A 16659-nucleotide genomic window follows, 5' to 3' on the forward strand; every position below is an offset into this window, starting at 1 on the left:
TGTTCACCTATTAATGGCAAGGCCAGAAAAGGATGTGTCCAAAGCGTCCCTGTATTTTCCTTTTTATTGTAGTATCATTAACAACCATAGTCAGGTTAAATGAGCCGTGACAGATGGAATTTTGTTTGACTCTTGCCTGCCAGTAGCTTGTTTCAGCAGTTTCTTGGCATTAAGATGCAACTGTAGACAAAGTAATTTTTTTCTGTGGTATTTTACTTGATAATTACTTCCCTGGAAAATCCCCAGAAGACGCACTCTTTTGTAGACAATATGTTTAATTAAGCAAAATAGAAAGAGTCCATATTGCACAGCAGCTGTGTACACACACAGTGGAATCTGCACGGCACCAGGAAAGGGATGCAGTGAGAATTGTGAGTTAAAAAAAACTTGATTGAGTCAGAAGGCTTCTGTGCCAAAGCAGTGGCTTTTCAACACAGATGCACATAGTTAACGTGTGTGTGTGAAACCTCAGTCCCTCGCTGATCAACCGGGCTGCATTGATACTCCAGCTGCTGGCACATTGCTGACTTTCATTTTCAACTTTTCATTTTCTTTTATTACTGGGTTTGCGTGGATGATATGGTTGGTGGCTTCAGCCTTTCAAAAGGCAGAGAATTATAGTCACTCAGGAATTTTGGAAAGAAGTCTCCTTGGATCACTCATTCAGACCCATGTTCTTGCAAAGATGGCACAAGGCTTAAAACACCAAGAATTACTGAGGTGGTTGGCATTTAAATTAGGCAGAGTGATAATTAGTGTGCTGATAAGATTCTGGTAGAAGGTTGGCAGGCGCTGGTTGTCTGTCAAAACCATTTGGTAGCAACAAGAAGTGCATTTGTACAACACTTAAACTACTGTAAAATGAAAGGACCTTTTCCCCGGTTAGCAGTCAATCCACTTTCTTATCAGATTATTTTAAATTGAACTGTCCCACTTCACATAAAACATCAGATTTATGTTGCTATCTGATCCTGCGGGGCGCTAACAGATCTGTACAGTTCAGTTGTACAAGTTCACATTGGGTCTACATGGTCAATTTGACTGGTGTACAGCAGTCACAGTGAATGTGTATACTGTAAAAAGAGCATGTGGCAAAGTGACATTTCAGGACAGATGATTACCGTCTTAAACTGATTATTTTCATCATCGATTAATCTGGCACTTACGGTATTTATTAATTGTTTGTAAAATAGTTTAAATATGTTGTTAATTGTCTAAAAACATTATCATATACAGGTATGTCTGACCAACACACCAACATCCAAAGATATTCACTTAATATAAGCCAGAGATAAGCAGCAAATCCTCACACTTGAGAAACTGGAACTAGCAACTATGTAGTATTTTTGCCTGAGAAGTGACTTAAAACAATTACTTCTTAATGCACAACTATAAATAATGCTTCATAGATAGCTGAAGTTTTGACATCAAGTCGAGACAAGCCTCTTTTTAAACTAGCTTCTGTAACTCGTTCGTCTTTCTGAAAATATTAAACCAGTTCCTGGGGTTAACTTTCTATGTTCTTAAACCCTATTCTCACGGGACTAGTAATAGCTGGGGACCTCTAGTAATTTGTCATAATTGCGGAGGTTGTCTGTGATCTTAATCCCGTGAGAATCTGCCATGTCCGTAATTTGTAAAGTAAAAATTCCACTGCAAATGACCTAACATATTTCACCAAACACAGAGGTTGTGTGATAATATGTAACCTGTGTTAATGGGCATCTCTGTGATTCGGGGTGGTATTGGCTGCATCGGAATTATGAATGAAAGTTTTGACAGAGCCTTGACGTTATATATGGGGGATAATAATAATAAGTCAATTTGAGTAAAATACAGCTTTTGATTATCCCGTGCGAATGTGTCGTTCGAGACACAGATGTGGGTGGGTCATTTCTAAATCACATGAGGTCCCCTGGTAATTCTGCGAATAGGGCTTAAGACAAAGCACTTTCTTTAGAAATTAGAAATTTAAACCTTCATAATTTTAACAAAAGTTAAACAATGATGACTTTGTGAACACAGAAAAAAACTACAGTTTCTTGACAAGGTACAAGCGCTGCAACAAGGTTTTATCCATATCCAGATAAGCTCTTTTAAAGGCTTTTTTTTTTTTTTTTTTTTTTTTTTTTTAAAGCTGTAATCTGCTGTCTAAAAACTTCAACCCTGCTCGGTCTTCTCTGTCCTGCTGCAATTATAGACATGTCTAAAGTCACCACAACCCCTCGACTCGTCTCTTCTGTTGCACCATTAAAGGCTGTTTTATGGTTCTGCGGAGGCTTCACGCAGAGCTTTCGCCGTAGCCTACGTATGTGGCCTGGTGTTTATACTTGTGCGTTGAGCCGGTGTGTGTGTGTGTGTGGGGTAAAGGGAGAAGTGAGAGAGTGACGGCGATTAGCTTCAGAGCGAGTACCGACTCTAGAGTCATAGTGGGAGAAACAAAGTGTCTCCCCTGTGTTTTCTGACCAAGGTGGGAAATCTTTAGTAGGAAAAGTTAACCCTCTCCTTGATTTCATGTTGTTTATGGAGAAGGAGAACCAGGAAATGAGTCGGGGGGGGAAATGTAACTCTACCAAGCCACGGCCGAGAGACGTGCGTCGCCGCGACATGTAGTTACATTTTTCGAGAGGTGCACGTCAGGCTACGGCGTAGGGTCCAGCGTAGATGCAGAGGGGTCTGCAGCGGTACGCTGTTGATTCGACGCAGAAGCATAAAACGGCCTTAAGATGAACACGTGATGTTCTCTAGTTTATGGGAAATGGTGTTCATTAAAGGCTGTAAAAAAATATATATATCAGGGGCCTCATTTATAAAACTGTGCATAGTCTATTCTGAAAGATTTTGTGCGCCAAAAAGTCCGAATTTTCGTACGCAAAAACAAAATTCTGATTTATAACACCTTGCGGCACTCTTCTCGTTATAAATACGGACGTGCGTTACCTTATGTGGTCGTGCACGAGCCTCATGCTCCTCCCAAGGTCGTCCCATATTTGTCCTAATAAGGTCCATGTTAATCAATCAATGAATATAGCAGCCTTGTAAAGAAGCTCTTAATGACAAATCATGAAACGGACAAATGGGGAAAAAACACAATTCAGTGATTGTGAGATTGAGGTGCTCCTAACAGAGGTAGAACATCGAAACAAAATCCTGTTTGGAGGCCTTAACCCTTGTGTGGTGTTCATATTTTTGTTACACAGCCAATGTTCCTGGTCTGGTGGACTCACCACATTATTAGGCTTTTAAATCAATACAGCCATAACAATTTATGTAAAAATACTTAACAGATGTTTACTTAAGCTCAATTACCAGTGATATATACGTCATTTATGGTTCATATTTGCCATTTACCCCTGTGAGATCACATTTATGATCATATGATCATTTTTGTTTTTTTGTGAGAAAACAAGGAAATTCAATTATAAAAAAGGTAAAAAATAGAAACAAGATTTTTGATCATTATTGATGCTTATTTCTTAGAACTTAATCAGAACAGGTGAAAGTGCTTGAAATGTAACAATTTTGCAACTTTGTGTGGGAATAGCAGGTGCAGAAAGACAACATTCCCGCACACAGACACCTACAATCAGACACGCCCACATACAGACACATAGACACACGCACACACATACACACAGCAGGCCCAGTTAGGAGGAGGACATAGTTAAGTTTCATAGCACCTACAATTACTACACTCGGGTCCAGTAGACCCAAACACCTCATATGTAATAGTTATGTGTAGGGGGGGTTGTACCGTGTGCAGTCATTGAAAATAAGTTATTTTTTATGTTCTTCACAGAAAATGAGCCAAGGCCAGTGAGTTTGAGTTAGAAGAAATAATAAATAGCATAATCTTTCTGAACACCATACAAGGGTTAAATAGATGTAGTTGTTGGATATAAATATCCATTTTTATAATTCATGGATAGACCTAATTGATCGTTACGAAAACTAAATTAAAATTTAGAGTGTTCTTACATGCAGGCTGTGTGCTATGCATCCAGAGTACTTTATCCATGTGATAATTCGTGTTACCATCGGAGTTCACTAAAACGCAGTCTACAAAACCTTGGGAGCATTACGCACGATCACATGCATGGTCAAAAGGTTGCGGAAAACTGGGCACATTTTTACGCATGGAAATTCTTTATAAATCCCGACTTTTGCGAGGAATGTTGCAACGGCAAATTTTCCTTGCGTAACAGATTTTATAAATGAGGCCCCAGATTGTTTTGTTTTTTGCCATTCTCTAAACGTATGCAGTGAAACGGGCAACACACTGCTGAGTAAGTTTTTTTTTATTAGGATAGTTAGAAATGTTAATAGGATTTCGAAAAAGTTTTTTTTACTTCTGAACCCTTAAGTTCTGTTTTCACTTTGGCTCTTTATAGTTTAATGGACCCATTCTATTACCACTAGTACGTTCACAACATCAGATATTGAAAGAAAAATATCCTAAAATTGAATAACCAGCATTCACCTAAATGTCCATGGTTATTAAAGTGACTTATCCTGACTGTTCTCTACCTTTCAGGTCTGGTAGAGATCTGCTTGATGCATCCCCTCGATGTAGTGAAGACCAGGTAAGCCACCCATTCTAACTTAACAACTCGTACATTAACTCATATTTTGTGTAACTTTGACATTTAAGCTGCTTACAAGAAAGCCATTTTAGGTCCACATCTGCTTTGAATCCTCTCGGTGGGTATTTGGGTCTGTGTAGTTAAGTTCCAAGCATACCAGGTCTTTTTTTTCCCCAGCTGGCCAGCTCTGCACTCATTCTCCGCACAAGTGGGCACCAATGCCAAGAGCCTTTGACATTTTGTGGAAAATGAAATGCATCATTTACCCATTCATTTCCCACTCAATGTTAACGTTAGATGTTTTTATGTTTCCAAATCCCACACATTTTTAAACGTATTACTTAATTTAAGAATAAAGAATCCAACTTTTTTCTCTTTTATTCGAATGGCCTGCAGTTCTTGTGAAAGAAGGGGACATGCAGGATAAATCCGATGCCACTAAATGCATTCGCTGTGTCTAATAGCTTGTTTTCCTTCACCATCTCCTGTTTGCGCGTTCTGCAAGAGTGGCAGCAGTCTGGAGCTGTTGAGTGATCAGGAGCCTCACACCACAGTGTCTCAGCCGGCCATAAACAGGTCGTGGGCTACTACTAAAGCTTTATAGTCTTTCACAGGCCTAGCCAAGACCTCTTAGCCCCCCTGCCCCATTCACTACTTGTCAGTAAATTGTGCTGCTTTTTCTGTCATTTACGGCAGCAGTTTCTTGGTAAATAAATTGCTTGGCGTGCCTTTTAAAAAAAAGTGAGATGGTTGCACTTTGAAGGCAGTGCCACCACCAGAACACAGAGAAGGAAACGCTGGGATAAAAGCCAGGGGTGAGCGGTGTTGTATTAGTCGATATTTGATACTTTGAAGGCACACAGTGTGATTTATGCTCACGTGTGGAAGCTATGGGGGTTTATTACAGGTAAGGCTTGAGCTCTGCCTGTCCGTCCTCACACGGGGTCAGGGTTAAAAGTGCACTCACTGTTTTCTTTGTAATGCTCTTCCTTGAAAAGTGGTAGCGGTAAAAGCTGCTTTAAAACTGGACAGGTTTATCTGTTTTCTGTTTGTGTTGCCATGTGTTTATGTTGATATGCGTTCTGTTGCTGAGAATGGGTCTGTGTAAATTGATTCCTTTTGGTCTTGGCTCTGGGTTTTGTTTGGCTTCTCAACACAATGAACAAACCGAATAGTCTTTTTTCTTTTTAATTGGGAGCATTAGATGATGTTAAAAGTGTCTAAACAGGAGGTTGCTGCTTATTTTGAATGACAGACATACACACAGAAACAAACCATACACATGTAGATATGCATGCATACTTTACATGCATGTTCACACACTTAACATCCACACATGAATTCATAAACCAAACATATATACCAGCTAATTGGGACACTGAGGGAGCTGAAATCTATTAGCAGGAACCTTGGAGCCAAGAGTCAGACACAGCTCCACTGGGTCTCTCTCTCGCTCTCTCTCGCTCTCTCTCTCTCTCTCTCTCTCTCTCTCTCTCTCTCTCTCTCTCTCTCTCTCTCTCTCTCTCTCTCTCTCTCTCTCTCTCTCTCGCTCTCAGGCATGGCTCTTATTAGGCACTGGCTCCTGCTTTAATGTCCACTGGTCCAAATTGAACGGCAACTGGAGTAAATTTACTTTTTTCCACCAACTCAGAATCAAAGGGATTTTTCCCCTTTTTATTTCTCCCTCTTTTCCTTTTTTTGCAAGGTAAACTTGACTAAATGTGTACCTGCCTGGGAGCTGATGTTTACTGATGTTAACCCATTTTCCAAATGAGGGTTTATCTTTCCCCTCTTTCTCTGAGGAGGAGAGGGCAGTGAATTGCAGATTTTGGATTAGCGGTTGGGTAGAGGCACTCCACTTGTAGCCAAATCAAAAAATGTCAAGCGCATTTGCCAGCTGTTTCCTTTAAACAAATACTGATTCACCCTCTTAGACGACTGCTTTGCCAGGTATAGCTGTGTTCCACAGAAGCACAGGAAAGCAAGTCCATTATGAAAATGAATGAATGATTTCTATTAAAAATACTGATGGGCAAAACGCTTTCGGGAAATGATAAAGTATTTGACTAGACCACAATGGACTTTGCTTTAGATATGGTACGTAAAAGTCAGTCTTTTCACATGATTCACTTTTTGCCTTTGTTGTTGCACTTTTACTCCCTGTTGCGTGCTCACTGACCAGTTGAGCCATGACCCCTGTTACTCACCTTTGCTAACAAGTATATCTATCTTACATCTGAAAGGACTCCTGCAGAGCCCACCTTCTATCCGTGGGACTTACAACCTCTTTCATCGTTGTAAAAGAGTTGAATGTGAACAAATTCATATTGACCATTTTGACATAAGTACCTGGATGCAACAAACAAGCTGGTAGATGTTCAGTATCTTGCTTAAGACTTCTTTTACTGGACAAATGGCTAATAGCATCCGTTGTTGTGTGAATTGATCTTTTTTTTAATCAAAGAGGACAGTACCGCTAGTAGGACTGCAGCTAACTAAAGTATTTTTATCATGAATTCATCGCTTGCTAGATAAAATTTCAGGAAATAGTGACATATGCCCATCTCAAGTGCATGTTTTGTCTGAAATAAAAGTCCAAAACCCAAAGATATTCCATTCACAATGATATAAAACAGAGAAAAGCATTTTCATTTCAAGTTCTTCAGTTTTGTTTTCATTGAGAATGTACACACAGAGATGTAGACCAAATACAGAGTGTGTTAATACAGGCACATCGGATTGAATGAAGGCAAAATAGCCCAAATCGTTTGTGGAATAAAGCATGGTATGTTGATGAAGAGTTGTGTGCCATGATTAGTTGTTATGAACTGAATTTCATGTTTAGGACAACTATTCATTATGCATGTAACATTTGAGACGGGTCAGTTTCTTGTTCTTAGCAGCTAATCCAGAAATTAAAGTTAATCCAGAAAAATTGAAACATTTTTCTCTTTGCGAGTCACTCTGGATCATAATCAGCCCATGTAAATGTAGCATACTTCACACAAAGTAAACCGTTAATTGCCCCCTCCCCTCCCTCCTCCATGGGTTGGGGCAGGAATGTTGGGGGTGAAGATGGAGGGTGCGATGTGGTGTGGGGAGGGAGGGCAGTCGTCAGTTTAGCAGAGAGAGACAGTGGGACTGGAGTTACAGCTTTTCATTAACCTGGAAACCACCTAGTTACATGGTTCATGGGCTGGTCTCAGCTCACTTGGAGGTAACAAAGGGTGTCGGGCGGCACTTTCTGCAGGGGGCTGTGCGCTCGGGGCACCCCATCTGACTCTGATCAGGTTCTCCCTCTCATTAGAGAGTTGCACTGAGCCTGCATTTCCCTTCATGTCGAGATCCTGTTACATGGAGCTCCACCCTTATACACGTGCATGCACAAATATACTCGCGATCATCTGAAAGCAGCTTCATTATCACCCCTTTTACTTCCGCCCAAAGAGTGAAACCACGCCTTCTTCATGTTTGTGACTCCCTGAGCAACTCCTCCTGTCATCGTGAACTTCCTGGAGTTTCTACGACGTGCACATGATCTGCGTTTGCCCCAACTATGTATTCTGTGCAAAACTGAGCCACTCCTTCTCTGCCTCTGTTCTCCCTCTGCACCCACCCTTTCTTTCTCTTTCGTTCTTTCCCATTCTGATTTGTCCTTTTTCCCTTGCTCCTTGTCTTTTTTCTCTCTGATATCCACTTTTCATCCAACTTTTTTTTTACTTCTCCCACTGAACATTAACTCTAAGTCTCCTGTTTTTGAATTCTGTCTTCTATGATTTTAGCTTTTCAGCAACCATCTCCGTTAGCCTGTGGTTGAATCAGATACTACTACTACTGGCGAATATAAACCATATTATATAACATCATCAACACCATGTTGAGTGCATTGTTTAAACTTCCATCATTCCTTCTGAATTTGTAGTCTGTTGAGCGATTATGTAAAGTTTTGTTTTAAATCTATTGTACATGTGTTTTCAGAAGATTTCTATTGAATTATTGTATTGTGTGACATGGCTGTCAGAGTCATTGCAAACCTCTAAGCCTGCCAGTAGCCTGTTATAAGCCTGATTAGAAAAACCTGGTACTGGCCCTTGCTCGCGGCAGTAGCCATGGCAACACTACCTCCATTTGGTCACAGCACGCATGAAAGTGTGTCCCACTTGGGGGGCTTGAAAGTGATCTTTGATGAGGGCTTTGACAGATGACGTCCACATTTTTTTGGGGGGAACGTGTGACAGCGCTGAGGATGGCCCAAAGGCTTCACCCCTCCCTCCCACCTCCCACCTCTGTTTGCCCCCAACTGCTTGGTGAACCCCGGTGCACTTATGGAGGAATCCCTGACACAACCCTCAAACAGCAGGGCACAAAGCAGCAGCAGCCTGATAGCTGATCTTGCCTTGTAAAGGAGCAGGCAGGTCAGCGGTCGTCAAGCCACCTCCTAATCCCTCCGGCACTGTGAGACTGCAGGGCAAGACTTTACGCACAGTGTAAAGCCAAAAACACATGCAGCGTGCGTGTAGGATGAACCCAGCTCAGTCTGTGTGCATCGCTTCAGTGCACAAGCACGAGTATCGGCGAGTCCAGTGCAAAAGGTGCAGAGCAAGTCCTTTCATGAGAGCAGCAGAGCAACATTTTTGGCAAGTTTAAAAAGCAGGGCTAACCCGAACGCTTCGAAGCTGTGATTGTTGCCATGGTATGGATGTCTAAATCAGTATTCGAATGCTTCGTTTTTGTTTTTATTATTATGTATGCATCACCCCAAAAACCCCAAATGGCCAATTAAATAAGGAATAGTAGTCCCACATTATTCATTTATGCATCAACATTAATTATAATTTGTGATTTTCAAAGGGAACGCTGTTTGTTTGTGTGTGTGTGTGTGTGTGTGTGTGTGTGTGTGAATGGGGCATCCTGGTGGTCCCAGCAGTACATGATGCATATGACGTAACTTCATCGTCATTTCTTTTCACCTTATACCGTTGTCAACTATCTAATAAAAGGAAAAAGGCCAGAAATATAAACTTTTAAAACCTAACCCATTACTTTTAATGTTGTGACAGATGTTGCTGCAGATGATGTAACTAGCAGTCACAAATGGATGATTAAATTAAGGATTTCAGTTAAAGATAGAGGTGCACATAAAATGTGTGTGTGTGTGTGTGCGTGTTGTACCGTAGCACCTGTAATCATTATCAGTGAAGGGGTTCACATTCCAGTACACTAATTACAGAGTGGAGGCATTGTGTGCTTTGATTTCACTAGACCCTGACTGTGCTGCAACCACAGTGCTCCCCCCTGCTGCCCCTTCTCTCTCTTTATTTCTGACTCTCAAAACTCACACATGCATTTCTGTATGTCCTTTATCCCGCCTTCATCACCCCTTTGCCAACCTATTTGCAAGCAGCTCTTTGCACTTTTGAGTCACTCACTCGTAAAGGCACTTTCAAACTAGGCAAAAATGGTTGTCGGGTGTCGCTGTGGCACTTCTACTTGAGCAGATGACCGAGCTGCAGTGGATGCAGGCATCACAGTTGCTTGGCAGTTTCAAATGGCACAACTCTGTGTTCACTGGAACACCTCTGCTCTTTCACTCATTCAAACTGTTAAAGCATGTGAGCTTGCTTTGCTTTTTGGCACCTACTGCCTGAAGCACAGCCACAATTTATTTCCCTTTTGCTGATGCAGTTGTGATAATCTAAAGTGTTGAACAGACACTTAAGGGCTCAGCATGGTCCCTGCGCCAAAACTTAATGTGCGCATATTCACACAAGTAATGCTCTCGTCCTGGTAGGAGTCGCCATTGCTCTCCGAAATGGCCCAGTGGACGAATCTACAGCAAGCACACAAAAAGGCTGCTGTTGAAGTTGATAAAAGCAGGAAAAGCTTTATGTGATGTCCCTTTTTCTTAAAGCGTTTACAATGGCTGTATGTGGCCATTGCACAGCACGTGTGTTGTTTCCTTTTGCGTGCTTCTTCATTCGTGCATCTTTAAAAATACGTTGGCTGTATGGTTGCCGGTGTGTTTTATTTAAGGAAGGTGGAAGAGAAAGTGATTGGCTCCTGGGTACCACAGACCAACAAGCCAATCATCAACAAGCACTCGCACACAGTTGTCACAGCTGCAGATTGTGACGTTTCAAATATTGAGTGGCGTGCTCCAGGTTTGCGGGCCAGCCGCAATTACTTGTGTAATGGCAGAGGTTAGCTGGCATGTGCAGAATTGCAAAGGACAGGTCACGAACATTACAGCAGGCCTTGCACTTCTTCCGTCATTGCTCGATCTTTGCCTCAAAGGCCCAGGTACGCTGCTTATGCATTTCAAGCTTGTTTATAAACCTTTGCATGGTTGCTACTTCCAAAGTTTCTGCATCACTGACTGGATCCATAATACTTTATGTCACTCATGCTGCACTTAAAATCCCTGGGTCTAAGGTACAGGATCTGGTTGGCGTCCAGTAAAAGTGGCTATAGTCTTCATCTTCAGTTCTTACTCAGTAATACCAGTTAAGGACAGAGTAGTAGTATTTCTCTGACAAAGATGTATATGTCAGATAAATGATGAAGGGGAAGCTAAATGGCAAAAGAAGACGGATAGAAAGATAACCGTAGTGGTAGCCTTTTACTTAGAGCCCTCTTTATCCCTGAATGGTTGGGCGATGTTTTTTTTACATTCTGCTCATCAGTCTGCCTTTACAAAACAATATGATATGGCTCCAGACTAAATTAGTGTCACCAAATACCTAAGCACACCAAGTTACAAATGTTTATATGGAATAAAGAATAGAACAGGGAGCTGAAATTACCCATTTTATAGCAACAATGAAGACCTCTGTAAAATCTCATTTGTTTTGGCATCTGTGGGATTCTTGGAGTTCTGTGTCTTGGCCTCTTGAGATGGGGCCGTGACAAGATAATGCAGTGCAGTTTAGTTTTAGATTAGTGAATCTCTGGTTTCTCTTTGGAAGCATGCGGGCCAGTTGACTTCTGTCTGGAGCGCACTGTGTTATAGCCAGTGGTTACCTGCTGTCAGGGGAGTCTCCAAAATCCTGCATCCTCTTCTCACATCAAAGCGGCTGTTACTGTCACTGGCCCGGACCAGTCTATCACCAGGTAGTCCTGACCTAGCTTGTCTGGCCCGCCATCATCTGTCTTAGCTTCTGTTTTTTCTCTGTTTTGCATCTTTGTCCTACATTGAAATTGTGAATCAATCTAGTTTGGTTCCTGTTAAAGATCTATGAGGAATGCTCGCAAAATTGTGGAAAATAAGTTTTTATGTTACTTTTACTGTTAGACTGTTATATATGTAATATACATATACACTCTATAATTATGACGATTGCTCAAACATTAGCACCATAATTTCAGTTAACAGCATTTGGCAGAGGTTAAGAGACCTCAGTTTAAACACCCAAGAAATCCAACCACTTACTGGAAATGTCAGTAAGACTACTCATTTTTTCCACCTATCTGCTCCACTTCATTAGCACCTTTCTAAATTTGCTACGGTCCTCTCTAACATATAGAGTAATCTGTCAGTCAACCAGAAGTTTGTAATGCTCAGACCAACATCTAAGTCTCAGTCTAGGCCTGTCGTCGTGCTGTTTTATGCAGCTCTTTTCCTGCTCTTCCACGCTAACACAGCCTGATCTCGGGTCACAGAGGTCACAGTAAATGAGCAGACATCTGGAGCGGCAAACTAGTCCCAAAATCACCATAGGGAATCGGAGGAGTCCGTTTTATCGGAGTGAGAAAGAATCCAGAGTGACAGAGCGATGTCGTCGCACTTTTTACAGCCAGAGGAACTTTTTCTCCCTTATCCACACCACGGCCTGCTCCATAACCCGGGCTGTCCCAGGTCCAGTGTGTTTGTGGTGTGGGTGAAACCCAACCTGGACTGGTCCAGATCAAGCTCTGGCTACCTGCCGTGTCACTAGCGCCAAAGATTTATAACTTCCCCTCTGCTCCTATCTTTCGTCTTCTTCCCCTCAACTTTATTTTCCTATTCCTCCCTCCAAAGGTCCGTCTTTATTGGCCTCCTCCTGCCACGCTCAAACACTTTTCCCTTTAACAGTTTGAATCTATGATGGGATTCAATCTATCAGTATTTGTATTATTGCTTGCTCGTTTTTTTTCCCCATTTTATTGTGCAGGATGGAGGTCAGTTGAAATCAACATAATTACGTTTATTTGGCAGATGCTTTTGTCCAAAGTGACTTACAATAAGTGCAAATCACTAGGGCTGTCCTCGACTAAAGAAATTCTTAGTCGACTAACACTTATATGATTTGTCGATTAATCGATTAGTTGATGTAATCGACAGAGCTGTGCTCTTTGAGAGGTGATTAAGACTAGAAAAGCACAATAATAAATGTAGTTAATGAACCATCTGTAAAACTGAGTTTCTCTACAATTAATCCTGCAAAAGCACCACTTTAAATCTTGTGCTTACCAGAAATGTGCTCATAAGTTTCTTGGAAATGAGTAATTAAGCATGAATAAGCATAAAAAATGACTCATCAACTAAAGAAATCTTAGTCGACTAAGACCAAAACGACCGATTAGTCGACTAATCGACTAAGAGGTGGCAGCCCTACAAATCACGTTGGAGCAAGAGGTAGATATCAAACATTTGGATGGTATCCCTTTTTAAACAAATAACTAAAAGCATGCTCAATACTTAAGAGATCAAGTGTCCTACTCATTGTTTTATACTCTTATTACTGTATAAGACACACTTTTTACTCACTGACAGTCAGCACTGTTGTCAACCACAATGTCAAAAAAGCAGCAGTTGGATCCAAAGTGGACTCTTTTTATTTTTGGTTACAATTATTTACCCTGAAACAGGATTGGATGGCTAAAGTCACGATTGGTCGCATTTGTCATGTTGGACGATTTAGGTCGGAAAAGTGCTCTTAACCTCATGTACCATTTGCAATGGACTTCCACCATCTTTATGATCCTGCTCATTAAAATTAATTGTCTGGCTGTAAAAAATAGATTTCCCCTTATGTTGCCTTCTGGATTGTCTTATGCACTTCAGATTCATGAGAAATTGCTGAACTTTCATCCTTTCCCCTCGATAATTTTCTTTTTTTTTCTTCAATCGTATATTTTGTCTCTCCCTCTTTTTCTCTATTTTTTTTTTCGTCAAAGCACTTTGCATTCCTAGAGGAAAGTATATGAATGCTCTCACTGTAGCAACCAGTCCAAATACACAGCAACACATATAACTCATATTGTTCATACTTGAAAAATGCACTTTCTGACATACTACAATAGATAGCATAAGATGACTACCTGTTGTAGATATGGCCATTACTTCTTTATATAGTGCTTATTTATGTCTGAATAGCTATAAATATGATTTTGTATCAGTCTTATTAGACCCTAAATTTTAAACTGAACAAGTCATCAAAAAGTGCCACTGAGGGAATACCCCTCATTTAATAGGGCATAGTTTTAAGAGATCTCCTAAAAAGCATGGCCTGCCCTTTTAAAAGTAGGCCCATCAGGCCTCTGCCTTTTGATCAAACCCCCCTACCCCTTTCCCATAGGCATTTTTTTTAACGCCACCATTAATGAGCCTTACCTCAACATCTCGTCCACTGTGAGGTGACAGCCCGTCTTGTTGGTCCCCGGTTCGAGCCCATTACCATCGGGGTCTGGGAGCGGACACAGCTTTGTATGCCCCTCAAATGCCGCGCTCCTGTCCATAAAAATACAAAGAACGGGGCTCCAGCCTGCTACTCCGCCCTCATTTACCTTTTTGACTTCTTGGTGGACGCCTAGAATTTGTACTTTTATAGGCAGTGGAGGTCAGGTGTGCGAGGTCTTCAGGATTATTTACCCCAGAGTAGTTGTCTCGTTCACAGAAGCACCAACCTGCCCTCGCCTTCACCCTCACCTGGGCAGCTCTGGGCCTGTAAAGCACAAACACAGGGGGAGAGTGGGATATGGAAAGGAAAGGAGGGGTACTCTTGATGAACTCACAGATCTCATCACCTCTGAGTATACTGTATCTCCGCTGGCTTTCGCTGACGATTGAAGGACATGTTGTAAGCAATGTGTTTTAAAGAAGCCCCAGGGTTTTCTTTGGGTCTTCTGTCTGCAGAGTTTACAATCCCCACGGCTGACTCCAAGGCCAAGTTACTCTGCCAGAGCCATGGAGGCTATCTTGGGCTCTTCTTCAGCCAACCAGTATATCTTCTTACTCACTGTGGCCCTATTAACAGAAACTAGAGCTTTTTGTCTGTCTAAAACAAAACATTCAACCAGGACTTACGTACTGAAGCTTTGAGTCTTATTTTCCACTGTTGGTTGCTGTGAAAAGTGACATTAGCAGCTTCCTAGCCAGGGGCCTGTCAGTCCCCCTGCTGCCACAAGATCTTCAGGTCCTCCCTATTATCTCCCACTCCCTTGGCCTTGCTGTTTGTTCCCTGGCTTTTATGGCAGGGTAGGAGAGGGCCATGAGGAAATGAGGTGACCCCGGGGTCATGAGTGGAGTCAGGGGGCTGGAACCGGACCACGGCCCTGCCAACCTCACTCTCTCAGGGCTGGTTTGGGTCGAGGCAGGCAGAGCAAAGGAGACAGGGGGAGACTGTGGACAGGGTCCCTTCTATCCTTGACCCCAGCATCATATGCCTTTAATTAAGCCAGATTTGAATATGTTTACAAGCCCCAGTGGTCTTAAATCTTCCGGGTCTTTGCCCTCCCTCTTTACCCCTTATTCCTCCATCCCCTCATACCCGGAGTCCTTCTTTTTCTTCTTCTCTTTAATATGGTGTCAGACATCTATTTATTATGCTGTTTTAACTGGTTTTCAGGAAAGGGTTACAAGCTATTTGGGAATCCACCAAATAGGATTTGAGGGACACCCCTCTAAGATGTTAATCTGTTAGCGATATGAAAGGCCGCTCACCCCACTAAACTCCCCCTCCACTGGAACCTAGGGGCCCTTTATGGCCCCATCAGGCACCCGCATGGACGACTTACTGCTGACCTTGTGACCTGGCAGTTGAAGCCATATGAGGGAATCTTTCTCTTGTCCTGTTCCCTCCTTCTCTCTTCACTTCTGCCTCTGTTTCTAACCCTCAGAATTGCTGATGTTCTTAACTATTTGCGGGAAAATTATTAAAATTCCTCATTTATCGTCCATCACATTTTGAACCATGCTTTAGTTTATTGGGTTTTGTTAATTGCTCAAATGACTGGGTCTAAAATCACTGCGTTATCTCATCAGATCATTTAGTTGAACATGTTTTTTTGTTGTTTGATTGTCCAAGCCATGTGGCAGTATATAATGAGATCTCTTCTTATCGTCTCAATACCTGAAATTCTTTATCTCTAACAGGCACTATTTATATTCATTCTTTCACCCCCAACTGGTCTCTCATGTAAAGGATTTACACACAGCTCACCAGCCTTTATTAGGGAGGTACCAGCGTGTTTGCTACAACAAAAAGCCCTTCGACTGGCTCCATCATATTAAAAATTTACACGTAACTGAAGAGCTGTTACAATTGGCTTACTAGCATGTTAGTGGCCGAAGAGCTTGCTGCAAAAGGCCTGGTCCTGGGGAGTTGGGTGGCTAATTGGATCGGTTGGGTTAAATAAATGTTTGAGTTCTCCCCTGCTCTGTGGGGACCTGGTGGTAGGAGCCTCTCATCTTAGCAGAGAAGGAAAAAACGGCAGATGAAAGGGAGAGGGGTGGAAAATAAGGAGGGAAATGAGCTCATTTATGCTAAGATCACATTTGTTCTAAGTGTATTTTACACACAGGTGTCACAATGCAATTTACACACACAATGAGCACAGTAAAAACAAAGAAAACAAAAAATTAAAGTAACAACAATGCTAGTAGCTGCTGTAATATTTACAGTAATGGAAGCTTTTAATGAGAACTTTTGTCTTTGCAGGTTCCAGATCCAAAGGGGAACCAGTGACCCAAATAGCTACAAGAACCTGAGTGATTGCTTCCGGACCATCATACGCAATGAAGGGTAAGTTATCCACCGGTCGTTTCCTACTACAGATCAAAAAAGCTCATGAATTACTCATAAAGTTTCTTCAGAGC

The 16659-nt window shown here is 41.8% G+C and overlaps 1 protein-coding gene across 4 annotated transcripts in view; it reads left to right on the forward strand.

Moving 5' to 3' along the window:
* Positions 1–16659, forward strand: part of slc25a21 (solute carrier family 25 member 21) — a 104113-nt gene that overhangs the window by 66876 nt on the left and 20578 nt on the right. For all 4 annotated transcript variants that reach the window (XM_035994554.1, XM_035994553.1, XM_035994555.1 and 1 more), the window contains 2 exons: positions 4535–4583; positions 16502–16585. In XM_035994554.1, the coding sequence (XP_035850447.1) occupies positions 4535–4583; positions 16502–16585 (133 nt within the window). The remainder of the gene's footprint in view (positions 1–4534; positions 4584–16501; positions 16586–16659) is intronic.

The sequence above is a fragment of the Sander lucioperca genome, chromosome 18 (genome assembly GCF_008315115.2).
Source record: "Sander lucioperca isolate FBNREF2018 chromosome 18, SLUC_FBN_1.2, whole genome shotgun sequence".
NCBI lineage: Eukaryota > Metazoa > Chordata > Actinopteri > Perciformes > Percidae > Sander > Sander lucioperca.